Source organism: Bidens hawaiensis, unplaced genomic scaffold (genome assembly GCF_021521415.1).
Source record: "Bidens hawaiensis isolate Kalapana, Puna unplaced genomic scaffold, B.hawaiensis_p1.1 tig00003653_1, whole genome shotgun sequence".
Classification (NCBI taxonomy): Eukaryota; Viridiplantae; Streptophyta; class Magnoliopsida; order Asterales; family Asteraceae; genus Bidens; species Bidens hawaiensis.
In genome coordinates, this window is record NW_027491209.1 from 1,658,360 (window position 1) to 1,682,583 (window position 24,224).

Consider the following 24,224-nt stretch of genomic DNA (forward strand, 5'->3'; position numbering starts at 1 on the left):
GTCCATTCTGAGACCAAAATTTTAGCTAGTCTGTTGACATTTCTGCTGGCTAGAAACTCAAAAGTGTAATTTGCCTTACGATAGATATCACGTATATTAAAAAACAAATAATTTTAAAAAATATATAATCATTATGCTACCTAACCTTGACTGTATATTATGGTTTGGGTTGACCGGGCTTCAGCTAGCATTGGAGATTTGGAGACACATGGTTGGGTTGTCGAATCACGAATGTGGATTATACGGGCCAAACTCCAGCTCAAATTCCATCATACGAAAGTAAATTTTGTATTTATTTGGACTCAACAAGACGACTGAAGAGTGAAGACCAATAATCTTCAATCCAATTTCATTTTTTTGGGTATCATATTCAAATAGGGTATTATAAGATTAAATAAAGTAAAAAAAAATGTGGATTTAAAAAAGAAAAAAAAAACAAGTGGTGGGAATCATTGAATCAATCTGGGCTTTTTATAAAACAAACATTAACTAAGATGATAAAAGACTGTGATATCCGAATTAAAATAAATCGGAGGACAAGATGCTAAAAACTCATAATTATGAATTTTATTAGCTTCTCTTGTTTTTCAAACCTTAACGACTTTATATACTATAGAGAGAATTAATGTTGGTGTCTATATGGTTTATAAATAGGGCCGCATTGAATATTTGAAACTTAAAATGAACTGATTGAGTCCCTGTGATTTTCTGACTAGATAGAGTGAATTCCTCTATCATCTTTCCGTCAATATATAACACCGTTAGAATGAGAAGCAAAGTGGTCATTTCACACCTATAACAAGTCCTATATTTTTAACACACTGCCACCGCCGTTCAACACCACACCAACCCCATCATGTCCAACACCACCACACCACAGTTGGTGGTTAGTTCTCAGGATCAAGCAACTTAACAGCTTTACGCTTTTGTTCCATGGTTTGAAAATAAACCGAATGCCTTTGCATCTATACCAATACATTAAACAGCTCATCTGGAACCTCTCTTCCGTTCTTCCTCTTGGAAATAGCTTCCATCCTCACATGTTCTTTGTTATCTGCGTTTCGGATATGTATTTTCATACCTTCAACATCCTCCATTCCATGCCTTGGAGGCAGAGATTTGTGAAGTCTCATTATCTTCACCACCACTTCATCTATAGAGTTTGCGTAGGATTCCATTCAATCTCAGTTTGCATAGGAACACCATTTGTCCCATCAAGAAATCATAGGGACTCAGTCGATTTATTTTAAACTTGAGAAACTCAGTGTGCCTCCTCCACCCACAAACCACATGAACACAGGCACTAATTCTCTCTATATTATTGCATACACATAAAATTAAACATTTTTTATAGACTTAAGTGTCATTTTAGTACCTATGGTTTGTCCAACTACGCAACTTTGGTACCATTTTTGAATTTATTGTAACTGGCTACTTCATGTTTCTAAAACTTTCAATTTTAGTACATTTTTCCAACTCCGTCTATTTTGGTCTGTCAAGTCAGGGGTACTATGGTAATTTTGTTATTTTCTTTATTTTTCTTTTCTTTTAAACCTTCCCCGATATATCTAGAAACTCCCTATAATTAACTAATTGTTTATAAAAACTTTAAACAGGAAACACCCAAATTAAAACTATGAACCCTAGGAATCAAATTACTCCAATTGAACGACCAGGCGTCTTTGTCAATCAAAATTGACAGGGGCTTTTGATTAAAGCATGAAACCGAGCATAAGCCATATAAAAATTACCTGGATAGGTGAAATATTGAGGAGATTCGCGAGCTTGGAGTTCCAGTTCGTCTAGGCTTCTTGAAATTGGATTGTTCAGAGAGTAATTGGAAGTAGGGAAAGATTCCGTGAAGTTCGGAGGGTATTCTAGACGAGTTTATATGCCAAGACGTATCACAACTGAATGAATCTGATTTGGGTCTTTAGCTCATGTTTAATGTTAAAATTAATCATTTTGAAATGATACTGATGCGAGTAAACACTTGAATCATGGTCGTATAACATTGTGGTCCAACAGTTGACGAGGGAATCTAGCCAATTGATTTGATTCGTGACATGGGGCTTGATCGGTGGTGAGAAACTCGACGGATGCGGGGGAGACCATCGGAAAAACGAGGGCAGGGTGGGACTTTGGTTGGGTTTGTGTGTTTGGCAAGTGTGGCCCCTAGAGTTTGCAAAAGGGTTTAATTGATTTCAAACTTTAGCTAGGCTTCCAAAGGTGTTTTAAAGAACAGAAAAGAAAAAATAAAGAAAATAACAAAATTACCATTGTACTCCTAACTTAACGGACCAAAATAGACGGAGTTAGAAAATTGTACTAAAATTGCAAGTTTTAGAAACCTGAAGTAGCCAGTTGCAATAAATTCAAAAATGGTACTAAAATTGCATAGTTGGACTAACCACAAGTACTAAAATGGCACTTAACTCTTTTTTATATTTAATTTGAGTTTGATATATTAAAAAAAAGTAAAGTATGTTTATACAAAGAGAAGAAAACTGTATGCCATGATTTCTGTTCAAAGTTAGCATCTCTCTCCTCCCATACTAAACTATTTAGTAAATTTCCCACTTGGCACTTGCATTTTTTTAGTAGAAATGTGTTAGTTGATTTTTAGAAATGTGTTATTTCATCTGAGCGGCGATCTTGAAATATGTAAAATTAACTAGAACCTAGGTGTGCTAAGCCTTTTGTATTTAGTATGTTCCTACCAAACCATCTTGATGGGTGAGGTTTAGGGGAAGATAACATCAATGTTGTTCCTACACCTAGTAGACATATATGCATGCGATGCATGTTTGTTTTGAAGATAAGTTGTAGATTCAAGATCTTCACATGAGGGTACGTAATTTTCATCTTTTAATGTGTTTGGTTTGCGATTTTTGTTAAAAATTGGAATCTCAGTATCATTCATAAGGTCTATGGCCAGGCGGCGAAGATTTAGGTGGGGGAAGGGGCGTGTAGGGAGTCAGGGTGGCAACAACCGTTGGTTCAGCGAAAGTGGCAGCACTTGGTAGATTGTGGGAGACGATGGTGAGGTAGAGGTGGCAGTGTTGGTAACCAGTAGATGGTAGCGATGATGTGCCTAAGCAGACAGGAACACTGTGTAGGACAGCATATATCATCGTTAAGGATGTGACTTTTAAGTGGCGTCGCGATGATAATTTACAATTCCTTTATGAGTTATGACTGTATTGTCACCTAAATTAATTAGTCACAAATTAAATTTTCTTTAATACATATACTTCACAATTCCTTCAATTAAGTTCAAATCTTATCATCTTATGGACAGATTTCAAATTCAAATACGCTCTTCAGTTCAAGAGGAATAATATAGATTTCATTTGAAATGTTATAGGCCGACAAGAATTGTTAATCTAGTTACAAGGAGATTATGTATAAATCATGTAGTCACGAACAAAAGAGCTCGTATGAGGGTTTTCTATGAGTAGTTACGTTATATCTTGCATTGTATATGAGGTTAGCTATAGTTAATTTTATAATTTTTATTCGACATTAGGGTGCAACCTTGAAGATTAATTAGTTTGCACGTCGCAAGCCCAAGTGCGTTGTTATCTGTTGCTACCAACAAATGTCATATGTATTAATTTATTATACGTGATTGATGGTTGTTACTGCATCTTATAAGATCGTTTGAACGATGTCACAGTTGTTACATTGGTCTTGTGTGACAAACAGTTCCATTATCATACAAACAGTAGAGTACTATACCGACAGTTGTGAAGCCAAAATTCACTGTGTTAAAAAAAAGTTAAAATACATTTTTAATGTCCATGTGCATATGCTCTAGGATGACATGGACAAATTAAAATAATTTCAATTCAATGTTGGAACGTGCATCATATTTTGCTTTTGTCTAGTTGGAGTTGATCACACTTTCTTTGACATGACTAGGCTTGTTGGAACCAAGAACAAGTACTTACGCGCTATCCTTGTTGTAATGGTGGTTCAGGAACAGTTCAACGTTGATGCTTTCATAGCCTTGTGTCAATTTCTCGTGCTAGTGACTTTCTCAATGGTTTAGATCGAGATTTAACATGATAAATCGTTACTAATTTGATGCGATCAATAACTCTAATGGTTGAATTGTATGATGTTTGTGGACTTCATTTTTATGTTATGTTGTCAGTTTTATTCGTTTTATTTAATATTCTAAATTTTAATCATTCACTACTTTAATTGAGTTATAATTATTTATTTAATGGCTGGCCCAAATGTGTTAAAAGTAAGCAGACTCAAAAGGCTCCCGCAAATTTAGGGCCTCATATTTTCTCAGGGTCTGGCCCAATCATTTTCTTTTAATGATAATTCTTTGCAAATTATAATTTAAGAATTGTTTCTTGATTCCATTCGCATTCTTGATTTCCCAACAAGTTAAGACTAAAAAGAAAACAAACTTGGATAAATTTAACATAATTACAGAGTTATAGTTCAAAACTAACACAAGGTATATAAGCAAATTAACTAAAAGCAAAATATAATTCAAACAATAAGCAAACCAACAACAAGGATAGGGAACATTCAAATACAAATTATGGACAGGGACTATCATTGGGTGCAATTTCTTGATCAACAAGTCTTCGGTCATCAGGTTCTAGGTTGCCAGGTCTGAGGTCCGGTACCAATGCCCCCTAGATAAATGTTACAACATAAAATTTTCATTAGTTGATTTCATCATGTTCAGTTAGGATCGTTTGCAAAATAAGTCTTTTTCCTATGAAAGGTCCCAAAATTAGGATCTTGCTTTTGGGCTAAAATGGTTGAGCCGGCTCAAAGTTATTTTGACTGAATTAAATATATGGTTACATTTTAGAACTTTGATTGTTACCCTACCAAATTTGGGCGAGTCATTTTTATCGTACTCATTTTGTGAGCTTAGTTGGCCCCATGCTCTTTAGTCTTTAAACCAATTTTGAGACCACTCCATTACTATATGGTATGGTGGACCTGGAGGCTGGAGGGTTAAATGGAGCCACGGTGACATTTAGAAAGTAACCAATTCTCCTAAATGTTTGATTTGTCACCACTTCATAATGGAGTGCTTTAGCCTTTAAGGAGTTTTATGAGAGTTATGATGATACAAGCTTTAAGGTGGAAGACTACAACCAGTAGTATGGGGAAAAAAAGACCTTAAACGTTGAAGAAACACTAGCCGGACCCCGGGCAGATTACTGGTAACCTGGGGGTTAGATAGATGTTTCCCACGAGGGGTGAGACCCTGAGAAGATGGTTCTTCTGATAACCTGCAAAACAGACACCGTGAGCTTGTCACTGAGAAGGGGGGGGGGGTTCCTCCTTGTGACCACCCTCCGGCGTGAGAATCAGACTAGATTGCTCTTTAAATATAAATGTATATTAAGAGATTGCTAGAGCAGATATCAGGTATATATGATGATAATGTGATAAGATGAGATGGTCATACCATTTGTGGTATTTATAGCCGAAGGTAGGTTTCCAAGGAGGTGTGGCCGGCTGCAACAGTGTTCCTGTTCCACCAACAGTGGCTTACGCACGTGCCCTGCTGGTAGTTGGTGGGTAGGCAGCGGCTGATAGTGACCAGGCCTGCTGTGTACTATTCCTTTTCCACCAACTGGCGGCTACGCACGTGGTATGGCAGTAGTTGGTGAGTAGGCAGCGGCCAATAGTGACACAGTACAGGAGCATGCTGCTCGCCATACTGTTGTCAATAAGCTGTCGTATCTTTAGTCAGATCTTTTTCCCATACCTCGTCAGGTACAGTACAGAAGATCTTCCCGTATCGTACGGACTGGCTTATTTGGGCGGGAGTATTCCCCCTCCCGCCCTTGTGCGGGATTGTTCCCGGCTTCGCTCATTCCTTCAGGTGACACTGAGTGATTGAGAGCTAAGTGCCTTGTGCGTGTAGCCTTGCTGCGCGGGTGGCCTTCCCTGATGGCTTGTATCCGAGGTTGCGGGGACAGGCGGAGTCCTTCACCATCGAGAGGCATTTCCTGCGGGACCAGCTTGCGTACTGCGCGTAAGGACGTCACGTCTCTGAGCATGGTTGGTCCTGCGGATCCAGTTGGTTTCTGCGCAGACGTCCCTCTTCAAGGTGAGTCTTGCGGGTCCAACTGGGCTCTGCTGGGACCTACCTCTTCAAGTCCCCCCAGTCCAATGTTCTTCTCATGAGTGTTTAATAAAGTGAGGTGAACTTTTGGACTTAAGCAGAGGGTTTTGAAAAGGGTTTTTTTTAAGGTTTTCCATGGGGATTCTTCCCGCGGAAGTCCTTGTCACTTGCAGAAATGCCCGAGTTTCCTGCTTGGTCTTTGGGTATGATGCGGGTAGGCTGTAACCTCCTCGCACGTCAGGAGCGTTGAGTCCCACTTGTGTGGATTCTCAATGAGGTTTTGGTGGTTTTGAACATAGTGATCAATTATGTTAAGACCACCAATTCCATCCTGGAGCTTCGAACAACGTAGTTCTCGACGTTCCCGCTATGCGGGGATGTTATTTCCGTTTCCGCAAGCATTGCCCAGAAGATCCTTCTTGGTTTCAATTCCCAGCGGAGCGCTAGGTATGTGAAGGGTTTTGACTTAACACTGTACCTGCGCTCGTCTTACGGTTATTTTACTTCCAAGGTATTCCTGGCGTCAATTCCCTGCGGGTGCTAGGTTTGTGAAGGGTTTTGCCATTACACTGTACCCGCACCCGTCTTATAGTTACTTGGTTGCCGAGGTACTTGGCTTCAATTCCCTGCGGATGCTAGGTATGTGAAGGGTTTTGCCTTAACACTGTACCCGCATCCGTCTTACGGTTACTTGTTCGCCAAGGTTTTCTTGGCTTCAATTCCCTGCGGGTGCCAGGTATGTGAAGGGTTTTGCCTTAACACTGTACCCGCATCCGTCTTAAGGTTACTTGTTCGCCAAGGTTTTCTTGGCTTCAATTCCCTGCGGGTGTTAGGTATGTGAAGGGTTTTGCCTTAACACTGTACCCGCATCCGTCTTACGGTTACTTGGTTGCCAAGTTATTCTTGGCTTCAATTCCCTGCTGGTGCTAGGTATGTGAAGGGTTTTGCCTATACACTGTACCCGCATCCGTCTTACGGTTACTTGTTTGCCAAGGTACGGGGTATTTTCCCGCTTACCTTTGAATATTTTTGAATTTTGAATTTCGAAATTCGAAGAGTTGGTGGAATCATAGGAACAGTCCAAACATCTGAAACGTCGTGCGACGGTTTCTTCTGACTGTGTCAGGACGTGCAGGAAGTTATGGTGACATGACAGTACATGGTCATTTCAGACGCTTTTTCAGGCGCGTGGGCGCGATTTTTCGGGCGCGTGGCCGCGAAATTAATGGTATGCGTCCTGTCAACAGCTGTTGCCAGCTTGCTTTTTGCCACGTGTCATAGTTTCATTGCACCTTCGTTTTCTCTCTCCTCCGCATTAATTTCACCGCATTAATTGCGATTAGTATATAAAGGGGGAGAGGGTTCTTTGTAATCCACACTTTCAATCTTCTCTTCATCTTTTAAGCGATTTCCGGCGAATACTCATCCTTTTCAGGCAAGCATTCTCCCGAAATCGTTTTCTTCTTTTCTTCACAAGATGTCGTCTCGAGATGTTGAATCTACAGCCGATGATAAGAGTACTGCTGGCGAGTGCCAGTGTGCTCTGCCTGGCGATCTGTACCGGTATGTCGTCAGGAAGTTCATGCTCGAGTCTCTCGAGCCTGAGTTTCCTGAACCCCATCATACCGTGTACGATGCCCCCAGAGGCAAGATCGGGGTTTATGCAGCATTCTTTGTTTATGGGAATCTTAGGTTCCCATTGACAAAGTTTGTTTACCGTGTCCTTGAGAGGCACGGTGTTCATTTGACCGAGTTGCACCCCATGGCGATCGCCAAGATTCGCCACTTCGAGTGGGTGTGCCGGATACTGGGTGTTGAGCCCTATGTTGACCGCCTGATGACCTTCTACACTTGGAGGTGCATCCAGGGGTGGTACACGTTGTCAACCCGGATTAAGGGTTTAAAGATCTGTGCGACCGAGCGCAGTCTTCGCGCGTGGAAGAGGGAGTTTTTCTTCATATCCGCTCGCGCCATCCCCATTGCCATGAAATTCAAAAACGGACAAGCACTTCCCAGCCTTCACGCCCCCAACTACCAGGAGGCGGAATGGTTTGCGAAGATATCTCGGGTCCAATCTCCGGTTTACCGGTTTGCGGAGTCCGGGATGGTGATGCTGGGGATGAGCCGAGTGTGGAAGGAGGCTGATGCGCGCAAGATTCCGATCGTCCTCGAATACGGTTCGAACTCTGTTCCTTACGGTATGCCTTTTTCCCTTTTGTTGATTTTGAATTTCTTCTAACTTCTTTCCTGTTTATTTCAGAGGGGAACGACCTGAAGTCGCTCCTTAACCCGCGGGAGGCTGACGGTCCCGTACGGATGGGTACTCGCGCTCTTGACGAGAACGAGTTGCCCATCCTCGAACAAACTGCGGATCGGTTCGTGGAGGTCTATCCGCTAGGCCATGAGATCCTTAGCGCCAGGCGGCCAGGTAAGGCGCTCTTCAACCCTCGACCCCTCAATGTTGAAACCTCTGCTGGAATTCCTCTAATCGTCTGTTCTGATGAGGAATCCGCAGATGGTCCTCCATTGGTGCGGAAGAAGAAGGCTGCCGGCGGGAAGGGAAAGGAGAAGGTGGCCTCCACTGCCGATCCGGTGCCTCTGTCTGAGTCGGAGACTGAGAGCGAGGAGGTGGCGGGGAATCCCGGTGGTGATAAGACCACGGCTCCGGAGGTTGTGACTGTCGCCTCCGGAGAGCCCAAGAAGACGACGGTGACCGGCGCAAAGAGGCCGGCTCCTCGGGTTCATCCCCGCCCGTTCGTACTTTCAGGCTCAAGAAAACCCGTAAGTACAACTTCCTTCAGCTTTTATCTTCATAGCTTTATCCTTTTTAACACTTTTCTTCTTTACGCAGGCGTGGATGTTGACGCATTCCAGGGTGGAGCGCAGAGGAGTACCTCTCCGCCGATGACGGTAGGCTTGGTCAGCCTACCTGAGGCGTCGACCCAGGCGCCTGCGCCTGCTTCCGCTGGTTCAGTTGCTCACTCCTTTGAGCCGACTGTTCCAGCCGAGATGACGTCACCGCCGGCCGTGAGTGCGATTTTTACAGCATCCTTCACCGAGCCGGCGGTTACCATTGCTGCGGAATCTGCGGCAGCGACCGCGGCAGCGACCACGGCGGCTGCTACTATGCCCCCGCCATCGGCAACGACGGCCGGTCCATCAGGTACGCGTGGGGGTTCTCGCCAATCTTTGCTACCTTCCCATCTGCCTGACCTTTTGGATGGGTTTCCTTTGGGTTCAGGTGATGGGTTCGGTGGCTATCGGCCTGTTATAGACCCTACAGGTGCGTAGGGTTCCTTTGGCCCTTTTTCACTTATATATTTTTTATCATCTTTTCCTAACTGCTTTTTGTTTTCTGCAGTGTCGGATTCCAATGAAGTGTATGTTCCGCGATGGAACATACGCCGAGGAACAACCCTTCGTACCCCTGTGGAGTGCGTGGAATGGGCTCGTCACGCTGCTCCCAGTGGTGCGTTGGGGGAAGCCATGGCTAGCTACCAGGAGGGTAGGCTAAGCAATGAGCTTCGGGTTCTCCTCGCCCGGATGCAGCCGCGCGTCGAGCTGCTTTGTCGTGAAAATGACAAGTTAAAAGCAGCTCGCGCTAAAGAAGTAGCTCAGGCGCGGGCTATCCGGGAGGAGAACCAAAAACTCTCCGCAGCGGCTGCGGAGAAGGAGAAGGCCTTCAAGGCCCTTGAGGTTGAAGTTCAGGCTCGACTCGAGGCCCGTTCCAAGGCTGCCCAAGCTGTTAATGAACAGCTTCGGCTGGCTAAGGAAACTGCGAGGAACGCAACCGAGAGGGCCACCAAGGCTGAAGCTGTTGCTGAGCCTCTACGCGTGGAGAATGAAGAGCTTAAAGCAAAATTAGAGGCTCTCCAGCAGGCTCATGATGCCTTGGCAATGGAGGATGCTAAGAAGCTTCAAGAAATCCTGGACCAGAGGGGGGTGCTTGACCATACCGAGCGTAAGCTAAAGGGCGTCGAAGAGGCTGCGGCTAAAGAGGTGTTGCTTGCCAACCTCAACAAGAGTGAAGCCGAACGCGCCCGTAACGAAGCTCAAGCTGCCCTCCAAAAAGCTCTGGCTACCAAGGAATGGCTTCTTCGAGAAGCGTTGTCTCAGGTATGTTTTCATGTCTTTACGCTTTTCTTTGCAAATAGAAAAGGTTTGACACTTGTATATTTTCTTTTGTAGGTTGTGCATCGTGTCTTCTCAGAGACATCTTACGACGATGCTATGAGCGCAGCCCTCAACGCTTCTCACGAGGACGGGGAAAAGGCCGGCTTCCTGCTTGGTCTAGGGTTCGTTGAGAAAGGCATCCCGCCTTCCAACTTCCCTTTATTCGATGTAGATACTGAAGCCATATATGACCAAGCAGTAAATCAATACGCCGCCTTCCCGCATCCGGTGGTGGAGAAGGTAAACGAAGTTGCTGCTGCTGATGATGGGCTAGCTATCCTCAAAGCTTTCCTTGAACTGCCACGCTCTACTGATGGGGCTGGTCCAAGTGGAAGTGGCCCTGAAGCCTGATCCTGAAGATCCCGTCTCGCTGCTAGGATAGATTTAGCTTGTATAGATTTTTTTTTTTTTTTTTCTTTTAGGCGGGTAGTTACCCGGCCATTCTTGTAATCAACCATTGTGAAATATAAATCCTTTTGCGGGTAAGACCGCTACTTTCGTTGGGTTCCTTGCTTTGTAAACGTATGACTTGCATACTTCAGTTTAAATTAGCAATTTTCCAAGTGTTTTAGAGAGTTAACCTTTGAACGTGGTAGATAATAGGTTGAAGTTTTGCTTCCTCTTCCGTGATTGTGCGGGTAGAACCGTCACTTGCACGTAGTAGGATGGCTAAACTTTACCATCTGACCTGCGTGTAGGTTTTCCTTATCTTTTGAGGATAAGTTAACCTTTGAACGTGGTAGATAGGTGTGAAGTTTTGCTTCCTCTTCCGTGATTGTGCGGGTAGAACCGTCACTTGCACGTAGTAGGATGGCTAAACTTTACCATCTGACCTGCGTGTAGGTTTTCCTCATCCTTTTATTAGAAATTATCTCGAACCGTTCAACGCGCGGTTGTCAATAGGTTAGTGTTCAGTTCCCTTTTTCATGATTCATGCGGATAGACCAGCATTTTCATCTAATGGGAGGACTGAACTTTTCCCCTTCGACTGACCTGCGTGAAGGTTTGTCGTTTTTTGGGTTTATGCGGGTTTCGCCGCCTTCCCCACGCAACGACTTTCCACGTATGTATGCGGTGAAAACCGGCATATTCGTGTTGAATTAATTAACCGTTCGACGCGCGGTTGTCAATAGGTTAGTGTTCAGTTCCCTTTTTCATGATTCATGCGGATAGACCGGCACTTTCATTTAATGGGACTGAACTTTTCCCCTTCGACTGACCTGCGTGAAGGTTCGTCGTTTATTGGGTTTTGCCGCCTTCCCCACGCAACGACTTTCCACGTATTTATGCGGTGAAAACCGGCATACCCGTGTTGATTGTTCATAGAAATGTAAAATCATCAGCGTCAATGTTTTTAGGAGAATCGTTTCCATTAGAAGTGGCTCTTGGCCTTTTCTTTACAAATTTGGAATTGATTTACATGCAAACTGTGTAAATGAGCTCCCTTCCATGTTGTTGGGATGGGAGTGCCATCGAGCCGATACGCACCTGGTTCGGGATCTCGTTCTTTACGCAGCATGTAGTCTCCATATTGAAGCTGGAATTTCATTCGTGTTTTCCCCAGCTGGGGTTCTACACGCATCAGCCTGCTCAGCGATCATTGCGCCACGAGGTGCGCGAGCGTCCCATCTCTGACGAATGCTTTGACCATGTCCTTCACGTCTATGCATTTTTCGGTGTTGTGGCCTTTTGTCCTGTGAAAGTCACAGTATTTGCTCCGATCAGCATTGTGACGATGTCGGATTATTTGATGCTTTGGCCATGGGAGCTCCTCGGTGGCGAATATCTCGGTGACGCTTTTGGTGAGCGGCGTCCATCTGGAGTTCTTGGACTGTATGTTATCCCTTCCGCCTAACCGATGCCGCAAGCCGGATGAGGTGTCAAAGTTACCCTTGACTGCCAAATGCCTAGCTTCCGCTTTTTGTTTAATCGGGCGGTGAGAACGTTGTCCTCTCTTGTTTTCTGGGTGTAGAGGTTTGTGCTCTGTGGGAGATCTCTACCCAGTTGCTTCTCCGTTTCCGCAAAGCGTTTAGCTGCTGTCATGATGGCATCCCATGTGGATGGCATGCCATCTTTACCTGTTAAGGTGCGGATGAGCTCTGGGTCGTTCGCGCCCTGTATGAAAGCAGCGCGAACAAGGTCTTCGCTAATGTTACCCAGACTTAGCTTCTTCGAGTTGAAGCGAGTGATGAAGTCCAGCAAAGATTCATCTGTTTCTCGAATGCATTTGAGGATTGTCCATTGCTCCTCGGTATACTTTCTTTGCTGGCTGAAGTGTTGGCTAAACTTCTGTTGGAAGTCTGCCCAATCGTAGATGTGGTTGACCGGTAGACGATCGAACCACGCTCTAGCAGCCCCCACGAGCGTCATTTGGAACATGTAACACCACGTAGGTTCCGTCCAACTACTGACGGTTGCCCCCGCTATGAATCTGTTCAAATGATCATCGGGGTCAGATATACCATCATATGTGCCTATGCTTGACATTTGTTTGGCACTTTTTGGGGCGATTGCTTCCGCAATGTCCCTTGCAAATTTGGACGTTCCCGCATTTGCAACGTTTGGTCTGAATTTTTTGGAGAAGTCTCGTGGACTTCCACCTGTGCTTTTTGGTTTGAAGGTTTGTCCAAAATGCCTTTTCGGTTGGGATTCCGTTTCCTTACGTTTCCCTTTTGCCCTATGGCGAGGGTTCGCGTCGGAGTCGGATTCCTCCGAGTCATCCTCCAAGTATTCGAATTCGTCGGCCTGTTGTACGGAACGCAAGCGTTCGTCCAACTCAGCCTGGAATTCCTTTTGTCGTGCCTCCGCCCATGCCTTAACTTCATCGAGAGTTTGGCGGGGGAGTCTTCGTTTCTCAAACTGGGTATCGGTGGATCCCAGTAGGCGATCATTTACTGCACTTGCCCCAGGTTGAGTAACTGGGGTAGTGTTCGTAAAATTTACTTCACTTGCCCCGGCTTGGGTAACCGGGGTAGTGTTTGTAAAAACTGTGTTGCCGGTATTCCCCCCAGTAGCTGGGGTTGTGGTTACCGGAATTTCTCTAACCATCTTTGTAGAAGTTTGAAAAAACTGGAGAAAAATGTAGTTCTAGCTTTATGCACGGATGGCGCCAATGAAGAAACACTAGCCGGACCCCGGGCAGATTACTGGTAACCTGGGGGTTAGATAGATGTTTCCCACGAGGGGTGAGACCCTGAGAAGATGGTTCTTCTGATAACCTGCAAAACAGACACCGTGAGCTTGTCACTGAGAAGGGGGGGGGTTCCTCCTTGTGACCACCCTCCGGCGTGAGAATCAGACTAGATTGCTCTTTAAATATAAATGTATATTAAGAGATTGCTAGAGCAGATATCAGGTATATATGATGATAATGTGATAAGATGAGATGGTCATACCATTTGTGGTATTTATAGCCGAAGGTAGGTTTCCAAGGAGGTGTGGCCGGCTGCAACAGTGTTCCTGTTCCACCAACAGTGGCTTACGCACGTGCCCTGCTGGTAGTTGGTGGGTAGGCAGCGGCTGATAGTGACCAGGCCTGCTGTGTACTATTCCTTTTCCACCAACTGGCGGCTACGCACGTGGTATGGCAGTAGTTGGTGAGTAGGCAGCGGCCAATAGTGACACAGTACAGGAGCATGCTGCTCGCCATACTGTTGTCAATAAGCTGTCGTATCTTTAGTCAGATCTTTTTCCCATACCTCGTCAGGTACAGTACAAAAGATCTTCCCGTATCGCACGGACTGGCTTATTTGGGCGGGAGTATTCCCCCTCCCGCCCTTGTGCGGGATTGTTCCCGGCTTCGCTCATTCCTTCAGGTGACACTGAGTGATTGAGAGCTAAGTGCCTTGTGCGTGTAGCCTTGCTGCGCGGGTGGCCTTCCCTGATGGCTTGTATCCGAGGCTGCGGGGACAGGCGGAGTCCTTCACCATCGAGAGGCATTTCCTGCGGGACCAGCTTGCGTACTGCGCGTAAGGACGTCACGTCTCTGAGCATGGTTGGTCCTGCGGATCCAGTTGGTTTCTGCGCAGACGTCCCATTTCAAGGTGAGTCTTGCGGGTCCAACTGGGCTCTGCTGGGACCTACCTCTTCAAACGTCAAAAACATTAATTTGGGACACGTATTTTGAATATAGGACGGGGTATGAATTTGATACAAAAAGATGAGTTCTATTAGGTGATACCTAGTCTAATTACCATCCCGAACCATTACCTAGAAATATAATATAGCACTATGTCAAACATAAATCTCTTCACAATTACCATAAAAAATTCCAAAAGATCAAAAATTTATATTGTAGAATTATGTATAGTTTAACAACAATATGAATAAATGACATTGTCAAAAGAGTGCTTTTTGTTTCCATCGTAAGACTGATCTTGATCAACCTCTGGCTTGAATTCCATTGCGTGAAATGATTAGAGTACACGAAATTCAATAACATTAGAAATGCTATGTGATTTTACAAAATTTTGACATGATTGATTAAACCCCCTTCAAACCGTAGCTTAAATTAATAATGGTACATTGCCTGGATATTACCAGGCCTATGAGCGGCATACCGAAGTATGTACGCATGTTGGCAAGCGCACTTGTAGGCAAGTGCAGACCACCGTATGGTACACCATTTATAACATCTTTAGAGAAAGAAATCATTTCGTTGTAGTTTAAACACGAAACATAATGATACTTCTTTTAACTTTAGTTGCTACATAATAACAAAAGTTTTATCATATTCAAATCATTACAAAGTCAACAAAACACAAACATTCTTGGTGAAACATCAATAACATACCAAGTATTATTAAATATATAGAGAAAGCTTCAGGTTGATCGGTTTATTAATTAGAAAACCAATACATGGCTATTGTTTAAATACATGAAGGAAGAAGGGAGGCTATTAGTAGCCGACTAGAACTCAAATAAATGGTTATCCTTATCTCTAAATAAACAAATAAATATGACATAAAGAAATAAAAATAAGAGATAGAATTCCAATAGTATGGTCACATAACAATTAGTTATGTGCCTACTATGCACTAGTGTTATGGAGACCTGTGAACATGTTTTCACTTCCTGTATTGTTTCATCCTTAATTTGGCATCATATTGGGAGTTGGTGTAAGACTTCATCAATTTTGACTTTTCTTTTAAAGACATTTTTGATTTGCACAAGTTTGTCCCCATTCCTAAAAGTTGGAAAAGATTCTTTCAATTCATTTTGTTTGTTGCTTGTTGGTGTATTTGACAAGCTAGGAACAAGAGAATATTTGAGGATGAGGAGGTGAATGTGCAGAAGATTGTGGGCCAAATCAAATCTCTTAGCTTCTTTTGGGTGAAGGCTCGTTCGAGAAAGTTAGGTTTAGATTGGAGAAAATGGTTGGAGTTCGATGTTTAATTTTGTTGTTGTTCCTTTCTTTGTTTCGGCCTTGCTAGTTACTTAACAGTGGTTGTCGTGTTTTTAATGAAAGTTGTCAGTTCAAAAAAAAAACATAACAATTAGTGTTTGCATTAAATCATTAATCACTTATAGCTAGCTAGTGATCATACAACTTTAACATGATTACGTACAACATTGTGATTCATATACAACATTTAATTACATTTAATTTTTTGATTTTGTAGCCTCTGTCATTCATATACAACATTTAATTACATTTAACTTTGTGATTCAGTAGCCTCTTCACGGGACTTATTTAACATATCCAATAATAGATTTCAACATATATTACTTGACACGCAGGTGCATTTTGCTAATTGTGCATTCAACATAACCTAATAAAACAAATAACAAAATTCATTCAAGTGACATGAAGATTCACATGTAACTTTTTAATTATGTAACCAATTCAACTACCTTAATGCATCTATATGGATGTCTTTTTCATCAATAATTCTATGTTTCACTAAATCTTTATAGAAAAAATACATACAGCCATGAGATTACCTTAGACCCCAAATATTCACACATAGATAGTTCATCGACGTCAATGGAGTTTTAAGTAGATTGAAGTATTGAACACTTGCTTTGACTAAATCTGGCACATATCATTAATGTTATTTTAGAGTAAATCACATTATATAATAAGAGGAAAGTTAACATACAAATGAAATTAGCGTGCTAATTATGAAAATCAAGTATAGTAATTATATATACAAATAGAGTAATTATGTAATTACATTATTAATTATCTATGATCTAATTACATAATTATTTTACTTACATATATAATTACTCTACTTGATTCTCACAATTATCATGTTAATTTCATTTGTCTTTGATCAAAATCCTATATAATAAAGTCCCTAATCAACACATAAACTTGAGTTTTGGTCAAGAAATTAGTCGTCAAATTTATTCCTTTCTTGAAGGGTTATCTGGCCTTCACTTGATTTCCAATTTCATTCGTTGAGTTTTTTTTTTTTAGATGTATTTTCTTGCTATATTATAGTGTTTCCTCTTTGATTATCAATTCATTCAAATTTCCTATAATTTCATTGATAGCAAGTTTTATGCCATGGTATACGAATATCACTAACAACCTTAACATATAGGAACATACCTATTTTGACCCCAATCTTGTGTGTAAACAGACATCTCTCAAATCAAAATTTTCAAAAATGAATGGTATTTATCTTATTTTTCAAATAATAGGAATTATACATATTGTCCCAAGTGGCGGATGTTACAACTTCATATTTTCAAAAGTCAATTAAATAAAAAGGTTAGAAGACGGGTTAGGTTCATACGACCAGTCCCAAGTTTCAATACATTAGTCAAGCCTTAAATAACTAAACTGTATCGTATAACTCTCAAACTGACCGAACCTTTCGATTTAGATAATTCAATCAATTTTGATAGTTTATTAAGCTTGGTTAACCAAAACTAAAAACCAATGGATACTCGTAAGTCCTAAGTTTCTATCCACTCCAAAAGGGGCTTTAACCCATAGTAACATAGGTTGAGACCTAAATAAATAAATAAATAAATAATAATAATCAATCAATCAATCAATCAATCATGCCCAGTAAAATCCCACCGACAGCAAAGCTATAAGTAGGGTCTGAGGAGGGTGGGATGTAGGCACACCGTACCTCTATCCAAAGGAATAAAGAGGTGGCTTCCAGAGAGACCCTCGGCTCTAAGTACATGTGTATGAAGCAAAATAAAGGAAATCAAAGTTTAACAGTTATATAAAAAAAAATAATAATAATAATAAATACTTTGTAAATAAATAATAATAATAATAATAATAAAGAATACTTTGTAAACAAGATTAGAAAATCTGAAGCATTCATTGTTGATTCTTTACCATTACAAAAATTAAACTTAAAAGGAAAAAAAGCTAAATCCTTTAAAAGCAAATTAAAACATTTAATAGCGTGTTAATATAAAAAGGAATGTAGTTTAAGACCATCTTATAAAATACAATCATAAAAATAGTTCTAGTTTTCTAAATATGTTTTAAACACAATTGAGATAATGATTTTTTATGTATAATATAACGTAAACACGAAATCAATAAAATAGCTTTCAATTTCAAATATTTGAAGTAATAATATTCTTTTGTGAAACTTTACACTTCACCTCCTCTTTCGGTGGGCCACGTGAGACGATTCCAGCTGTATAAAGCCGTTATAAAAGGGCCCACAAAAAGAACAACCAATACATGGTAATGTTTTGTCATTTGTGTGGGTCCCACGCGTTAAACATACATCGAACCTTATTTACCTTAACGGCTACTTAGGTGCGGTTTGTTTTTCAGAGGTAAAATGTCAGAAGACTGCGAAACCACATTTGCCAACATCTGTAGCAGAAGAGGTGGACCAAAACTCTGCAGTTTGCAACAAGAAGACTGTTTGTTTTTTAACATCTGCAGACTGCTAAAATAAGCTGAAATTTAAATAAACTGAAATATAAATAAAAAATGTCTTAAACATCCAAATTTAAATAATAGTCAACAACACTGAAATAATATTCATAATACAACAAACATTTTTTAAATCATTTATTCCGTACTTTGCATTAACTACTCAGCAATTTCATCTCTTAACTGAGTCATATATTCCCGATCTGATGCAGTGCCAAGTGCTTCAACCTCGTCTTCATCAGCATCAATTTGCCCACGACTATTTCCAATCGACACATTCGGCTGATCGTATTGTGTAAACAACTCATAACAATCTAACAAAACTAACAAAAACTTTATTCAAAAACTAACAAAACCTAAACTTTATACAAAAACTAACAAACCTAATAATAACAATCTAACAAAACTAACAAAAACCTTTTACAATTAACAAAACACTACAAACTTTATTCAACAAACCTAAACTTTATACAAACTAATAACAATCTAACAAAACTAACAAAAACCTTTAACAATTAACAAAACACTACAAACTTTATTCAACAACAAAGTATTAACAATATTCAACAAACCTAAACTTTCTACAAACTAATCAAAATCTAACAAAATTAACAAAAATCTTTAACAATTAACAAAATTAACAAAAAACTAACAAAATCCAACAAAACTAACAACAAACTAACAAAATCTAACAATCTGAACTTTAACAATCTAAGGTGAGAAGTAACAAAAGGTAATTAGATTAGAAGAGGTGAGAAGTAACAAAAGGTATGAAATTAAACCTGATATGGGGGAAGAGAGGCCGGCGGGGTTGCAGCGGTGGGGCGGCGCTGGAGCAGTAGAGCGGCGGTGGGGCGGCGGCGCTGGAGCAGTGGAGAGATGGGGTTGCAGCGGTGGGGGAGTTGGGCGGCAGTGGAGCGACAGGTTGATGGTGGGTGAGTTGGGTGGCAGTGGAGAGGATGAGGGGATTAGGGTTTGGGAGTGTCTGATGGAATAAGAACGATGGAAAGAAATTGGTTAGAAGAGATGAGAAGTAACAATACCAACACTTCTGGGAGAGGAGGGCGCGCAGACGTTTTGTAATGAAACGTCTTCGGAAAAACAAACACACTGCAGAGCCCAACGTCTGCGCGCCCTTTTCGCAGTGCAGACAAAAGAGGTGGAGAAGTGCTTTTGAGGAAAAACAAACAGCACCTTATACTCTGCTCTCCACCTTCACTTCTTTACACCCATCTCACTCTCTCTCTAAACAACACAAACACTTTCTCTCTCTAAATCATATAAACATTAATATGTCGAAAGCCGTTGTTGTCCTCGCATTCATTTTCGCAATTGCCGCCGCCGTCGGAGCTCAGGCGCCGGCTTCAGCACCAACCAATGCGCCGCCGTCAACCGTCGTAACACCTCCTGCTGCTGCACCGGTGAAAGCTCCGGCCAAGGCTCCGGTTACAGCTCCGGTGACAGCTCCTCCAACGGCGGCTCCGGTAACTGCTCCTCCGGCTCAGACTCCGGTCAGTACGCCTCCGGCTGCCGTGCCGGTGAGTTCTCCTCCTCCGGCGATTGAATCTCCGCCGGTTCCTGAACCAACTCCTGCACCGGCGACTGCTCCAACGACTACTGAGACTCCTGCTCCGGAACCTAGCAAGAAGAAGGCAAAGAAGCCAGTTGCACCAACTCCGGCGCCTTCTTCTGATGCTCTTGCTCCCGGACCGAGCACCGATGCGTTGTCACCCGGTCCGTCATCAGCCGAGGTCGCCGATGAGGTAATTGTTCAGTAATTAAAAACACTAGTTGTTAAAAAAATTATAAAAAACACTAAGAACACATATAAAACACATCTAACTTTTATATATAACACAAACCGAACTAAATCTGGATATGAGGTAATTACATATACTAACGAAATAAAAAAAAATCTAAAATGCGTATACATAATAGCAGTGTTGCAGTAATCACTAGTTAGGTATAAATTGAAATTAATCGGGTTATTAATTAATGTCATTAGTCGCCAATTAATCTCGGTTAACCCAATTAATTTGTAGTAATCACTAGTCAGGGATTAATTAATGTCTAGTCAGGAATTTTACAATCATGAATGATAATATAATTGATTTCGAAAATACATTGTTTACAATTTAGAGTAATTTGAATTTTATTTAATTGAAAATAAAAGTTACATAATTATAATTAGTAATGTATTCTTTTATTGCTTGCTTGCATAAAGTGCTTTGATTACTATATATTGTTACATAGTTCAATTGTTTTGTTTTTTAATTTTTTATTATAACATTTAAGGTTTATTCTAAAGTATGATGGAAATGAAATTTTGCAGAGTGGAGCATACAAATTAAAGAGTGTGGCGGTGGGGAGCTTGGTGGTGGCATTGGCTGCCTTCAGCTTGTTCTAGATTCACTTTTTTATATATATTTTTTCATTTTATTATTATTATTATTATTCATATGAGCTGTATTATTTATTTGTTTTCCCAACTGCTGTACTTTTGTCTGCATAAAAATAAAATTTTACCTTGATAAATACTTTTATTTATTTTCTTGTTCCTTTGTTGAATGAACTTTAGAACGAATTTGAGCCGAGATGTTAACGTTTACATATAATTTAAAGGAAATGTGCACCATTTAATAGTATTTAGAATCTTTAAAAGTGTTTTCTTAACCAATTACCTAAGAATCTACAAAAGCTACATCCATCAAAAGTGAAAGCTACCGTAGTACACGTAACAAATCAATTGAGTTCTAGAATTTGATCAAATTAAAAATCACCTGCGCAAATGGGGGAAAAGGAAATTTGACTGTTTTTTCATGTTCTCGACGGCCCACTAGCTTCTCGGGGTCTCTTACTCTCTTTAGCTTCTCGGGCCAACAAGCTTTTCGGGGTCTCTTAGTCTCTTTAGAAAAGCTAGTGGATAAAAATGACAATTTCCAAACTATATGGGTTAACAGTGTAAATAGTTTTATTGGTTTGTTTAGTTTCTTTTTAGCCAAGTGATAATGTGGTAAAACCAAAGATATTGAAGTGGGTTTATTCGAATGACGACATAATGAAAATTAAGTACTCCCTCTAATAAGGAAATCCAACATGTTAAACCATAATTCAATGATATTCTTAAGCCTTTCACCCAAGGTTGGTAAGGATTTATGACGATTGACGACTATGTCGGAAGTTGCAAGCTTCGAAAATAAAGATGGCTTTATATCGTTACATAGAGAATATTATACGTGTACATAACTAAGCTTGTAAGAATTGTGTATATACTTGGGTCATAATCCTCTGTTCCTAATAGCTAGTTTGGTACTAGATCAAGAGTTTTCCCTGTTTAGATGGATCCACTCATTATTTTATGACATAAACTAGAGACTTCCATATCAAGACAATATCTTGGACCACATTAAAAATTTCCAGCATTGATCCAGCCTCTTTCTTGCTGTCTAAGAGTGTTCCAAATCTGTGTTGCAAAGTGTGAATACGGAGACTTCCCGACAATCTTCAACACTTCTAAATTATTCAGGTGACATTCAGAATACGAGATTTGCGACTTGATTTAAGGCGGGATGTGGCATGAACTGGACTTCTGTTGTACTTTTAAATGTAATAAGATTGTGTATGAACAACTTTTATGATCCTAATTCCAAGAACCATATCAGCATATCCTTTTTACGTATTGAAGTTTGATGAGGGTGTGAGAGTGGAGTCAGAATGGTGCGGAACATGACACAACATGGGGGAACCGGGTTGAGGGGGAATAACAATACCTAAACTTAACTAATCAGAAAATAATACTAGATAACTAATGTTGAAACTTAAGAAAATCAAATGGAGAAAACAAACACCTATGGATCGAATCCTTTTGACTGGAATGAGTATCTTAAATGACTATTATAATGATGATTGTTCCCTAAATAGACTAATTATAGCCTGGTTAGTCAAGCAAAATCTAAGGCCTTCGGACTCACTGCCTAGTTACCCTAATATCCACTACTATAAAGAACAAAAAGCGGTGTGAAGCGTTATGACAAACTAGATCCTCGGTCAAGGCTTGTATCCCAATATCCCATGATAGAATAAGACTAATTGTTATATACACATGCAAGGCAAAACTCTGATTCAATCCTACTTATGATATAGAATTTCTTAACTACATTCGAGATGTATCGCACGCTCGGTATATTTTACATTCAACCTCACAATGGATAAGAAAACCATAACAGACTCTTCGATATTCAAATCTAATCCTAAGGTTACCTAATCCACCAAATTTACTTATGAATTCAACAATTACCTGGTCCTCATGCCATCGACCATAAACCGAATATTACAGCCTAAAGATAATAAAATCAATCCTAAAGCAAATGTCTTTACGCCAGGATCTTCAAAACCACATGAATCAGAAATATAAGCAAATTTCTTTACGCGGTAAAACACTAGTTAGATATAAAACCAAAGTTTAACTAAAGGCACACATGTTCATGAGCCAAAGCCAAGATTCTCAAAACAACCATCATAAAGTCGAATATAAAAGTATTTTTATGGTTTTCCGCCAGTTTTGTATAAGGACCTCATTCGGAATATCCACCGTATTTGAGCAATACTGACCAAATTAACTTAATGAAAGGTAGTGGTCAACCTCGTACTAGAATCTTCCTCACATATCTCATACGAACTGCATGGTGGTCTGTATCGCCTTCAATTGCTAGTTAGTTAACAAGCCTCATGATGATCATCACTACAAACCTTATGGGCTTGTGTCAGTCGTTATGACCTTCTGCTTTATTACTTTGGTTAATTTTTCATTTTTGTTTCTACTTTAGTTGATACCCCCATGTGCTATTTAATTCATAAGCGCACTCATGAGAAGTAACGTTATGTAAAACTTGGAACAATACCAACTTGAAACAACCCGAATGGTTAATACGAAAAGTATAAGGGTGATACGGAAGATTTTAAGGGGCGGTCTTGTAGAGATCCAAAGTACAGGGACCAAGTTGAATAACTTGATGTCATAGTTATTTTTTATTTATTATTAAATAAATTAGATGTATAGTTTTATTATGTTTTCTTATTTTGAGTAGGATTAGAATGTGGGTGATATATAAACCCATTATTAGTTTTCTTTTGTTCAATTAGTTTGTATTCCGTCCTTGTTTTTTATTAATAAGAGGAGTCACGTAAACGTTTTATGCAAGATTGACCGTGTTTAGTGTTCTTGATTCATTTGTCTAAGGTTTAACACATTATTCTTTGTGAATAAGTAGTTGTTTCACATTATACATAAACCCTACACAAAGAGAATCTGGATGATACACAAACCAAACTCATGTCACATTGAGCTTCATAAAGCAAACCATACGTTTGTTAAAAGTAGACACCCAAGAGTAGGGCTGTTCAAAAAGCTCGAGGCTCGAAGCTCGGGCTCGTGGCTCGCTCGATAGAAGCTCGAATAAAACTAACTAAAATAACTTAATTTAAAACATCCTGAGCTGAGTTGGCTCATTTTTGTTATCGAGCCAAAATTGACATAAGCTCGACTCGATCATGACTCGGCTCGTTGTCTCAATCTTAATCTCGTTTAACTTCAAAATCGAGCTAGAGCCTTAGCTGAATTACCCCTTTTAATTTCGAGCCCGAGCTCGAAACCACCATAGCTCGACTCATGAAGAGCCCTGCCCAAGAGCTTTTTCATGTGGCATAATTTGTGTTGCCACTCGGTGAATAAATAGGATGTGAAAGTTAAAATACACACTAAATCATTATGTCGTATAACATATAACTAAGTTATACAGAAAGTTAAATTTGCTTAAAAATATAAAAATTGAGGGATATTTTAGTTTTTAGAAATCTATATATATCTATAATATATATAAACGAAAACCAAAAAATCCTAGGTGTCGCGATGTGGTCGCTCCCCATTTTTTTGGAGTCACCAGATTTGCTTGATTTTTAAATGGAGGCTTCTCATGCATTTGACCCAAATTCATGGGTATGGGTGTTACCAAACCCAGATATTCCTTAAACGGGTTATAACATCTCATTAAATTAAAAATTATTCTAACT

At 40.6% G+C, this 24,224-nt stretch overlaps 1 protein-coding gene across 2 annotated transcripts; it reads left to right on the top strand.

Annotated features, from left to right (window-relative positions):
* Positions 1–19,394: 19,394 nt before the first annotated feature.
* Positions 19,395–20,700, top strand: LOC143624045 (uncharacterized). 2 transcript variants are annotated; one of them, XM_077094796.1, is made up of 2 exons: positions 19,395–19,918; positions 20,488–20,700. In XM_077094796.1, the coding sequence occupies exons 1-2, from the start codon at positions 19,448–19,450 to the stop codon at positions 20,560–20,562; spliced, it is 546 nt and encodes a 181-aa protein (XP_076950911.1). In that variant the 5' UTR covers positions 19,395–19,447; the 3' UTR covers positions 20,563–20,700. The 2 variants fall into 2 exon arrangements, with proteins under 2 accessions (XP_076950911.1, XP_076950912.1); XM_077094797.1 differs by lacking the exon at positions 20,488–20,700 and adding an exon at positions 20,039–20,363.
* The last annotated feature ends 3,524 nt before the right edge of the window (positions 20,701–24,224 follow it).

Excerpts from the sequence above, each read along its gene's own strand:
- LOC143624045 (XM_077094796.1), top strand. The coding sequence starts at position 19,448 with ATGTCGAAAGCCGTTGTTGTCCTCGCATTCATTTTCGCAATTGCCGCC. Across the intron at positions 19,919-20,487 it reads CAGCCGAGGTCGCCGATGAG|AGTGGAGCATACAAATTAAA; the intron begins GTAATTGTTCAG and ends GAAATTTTGCAG.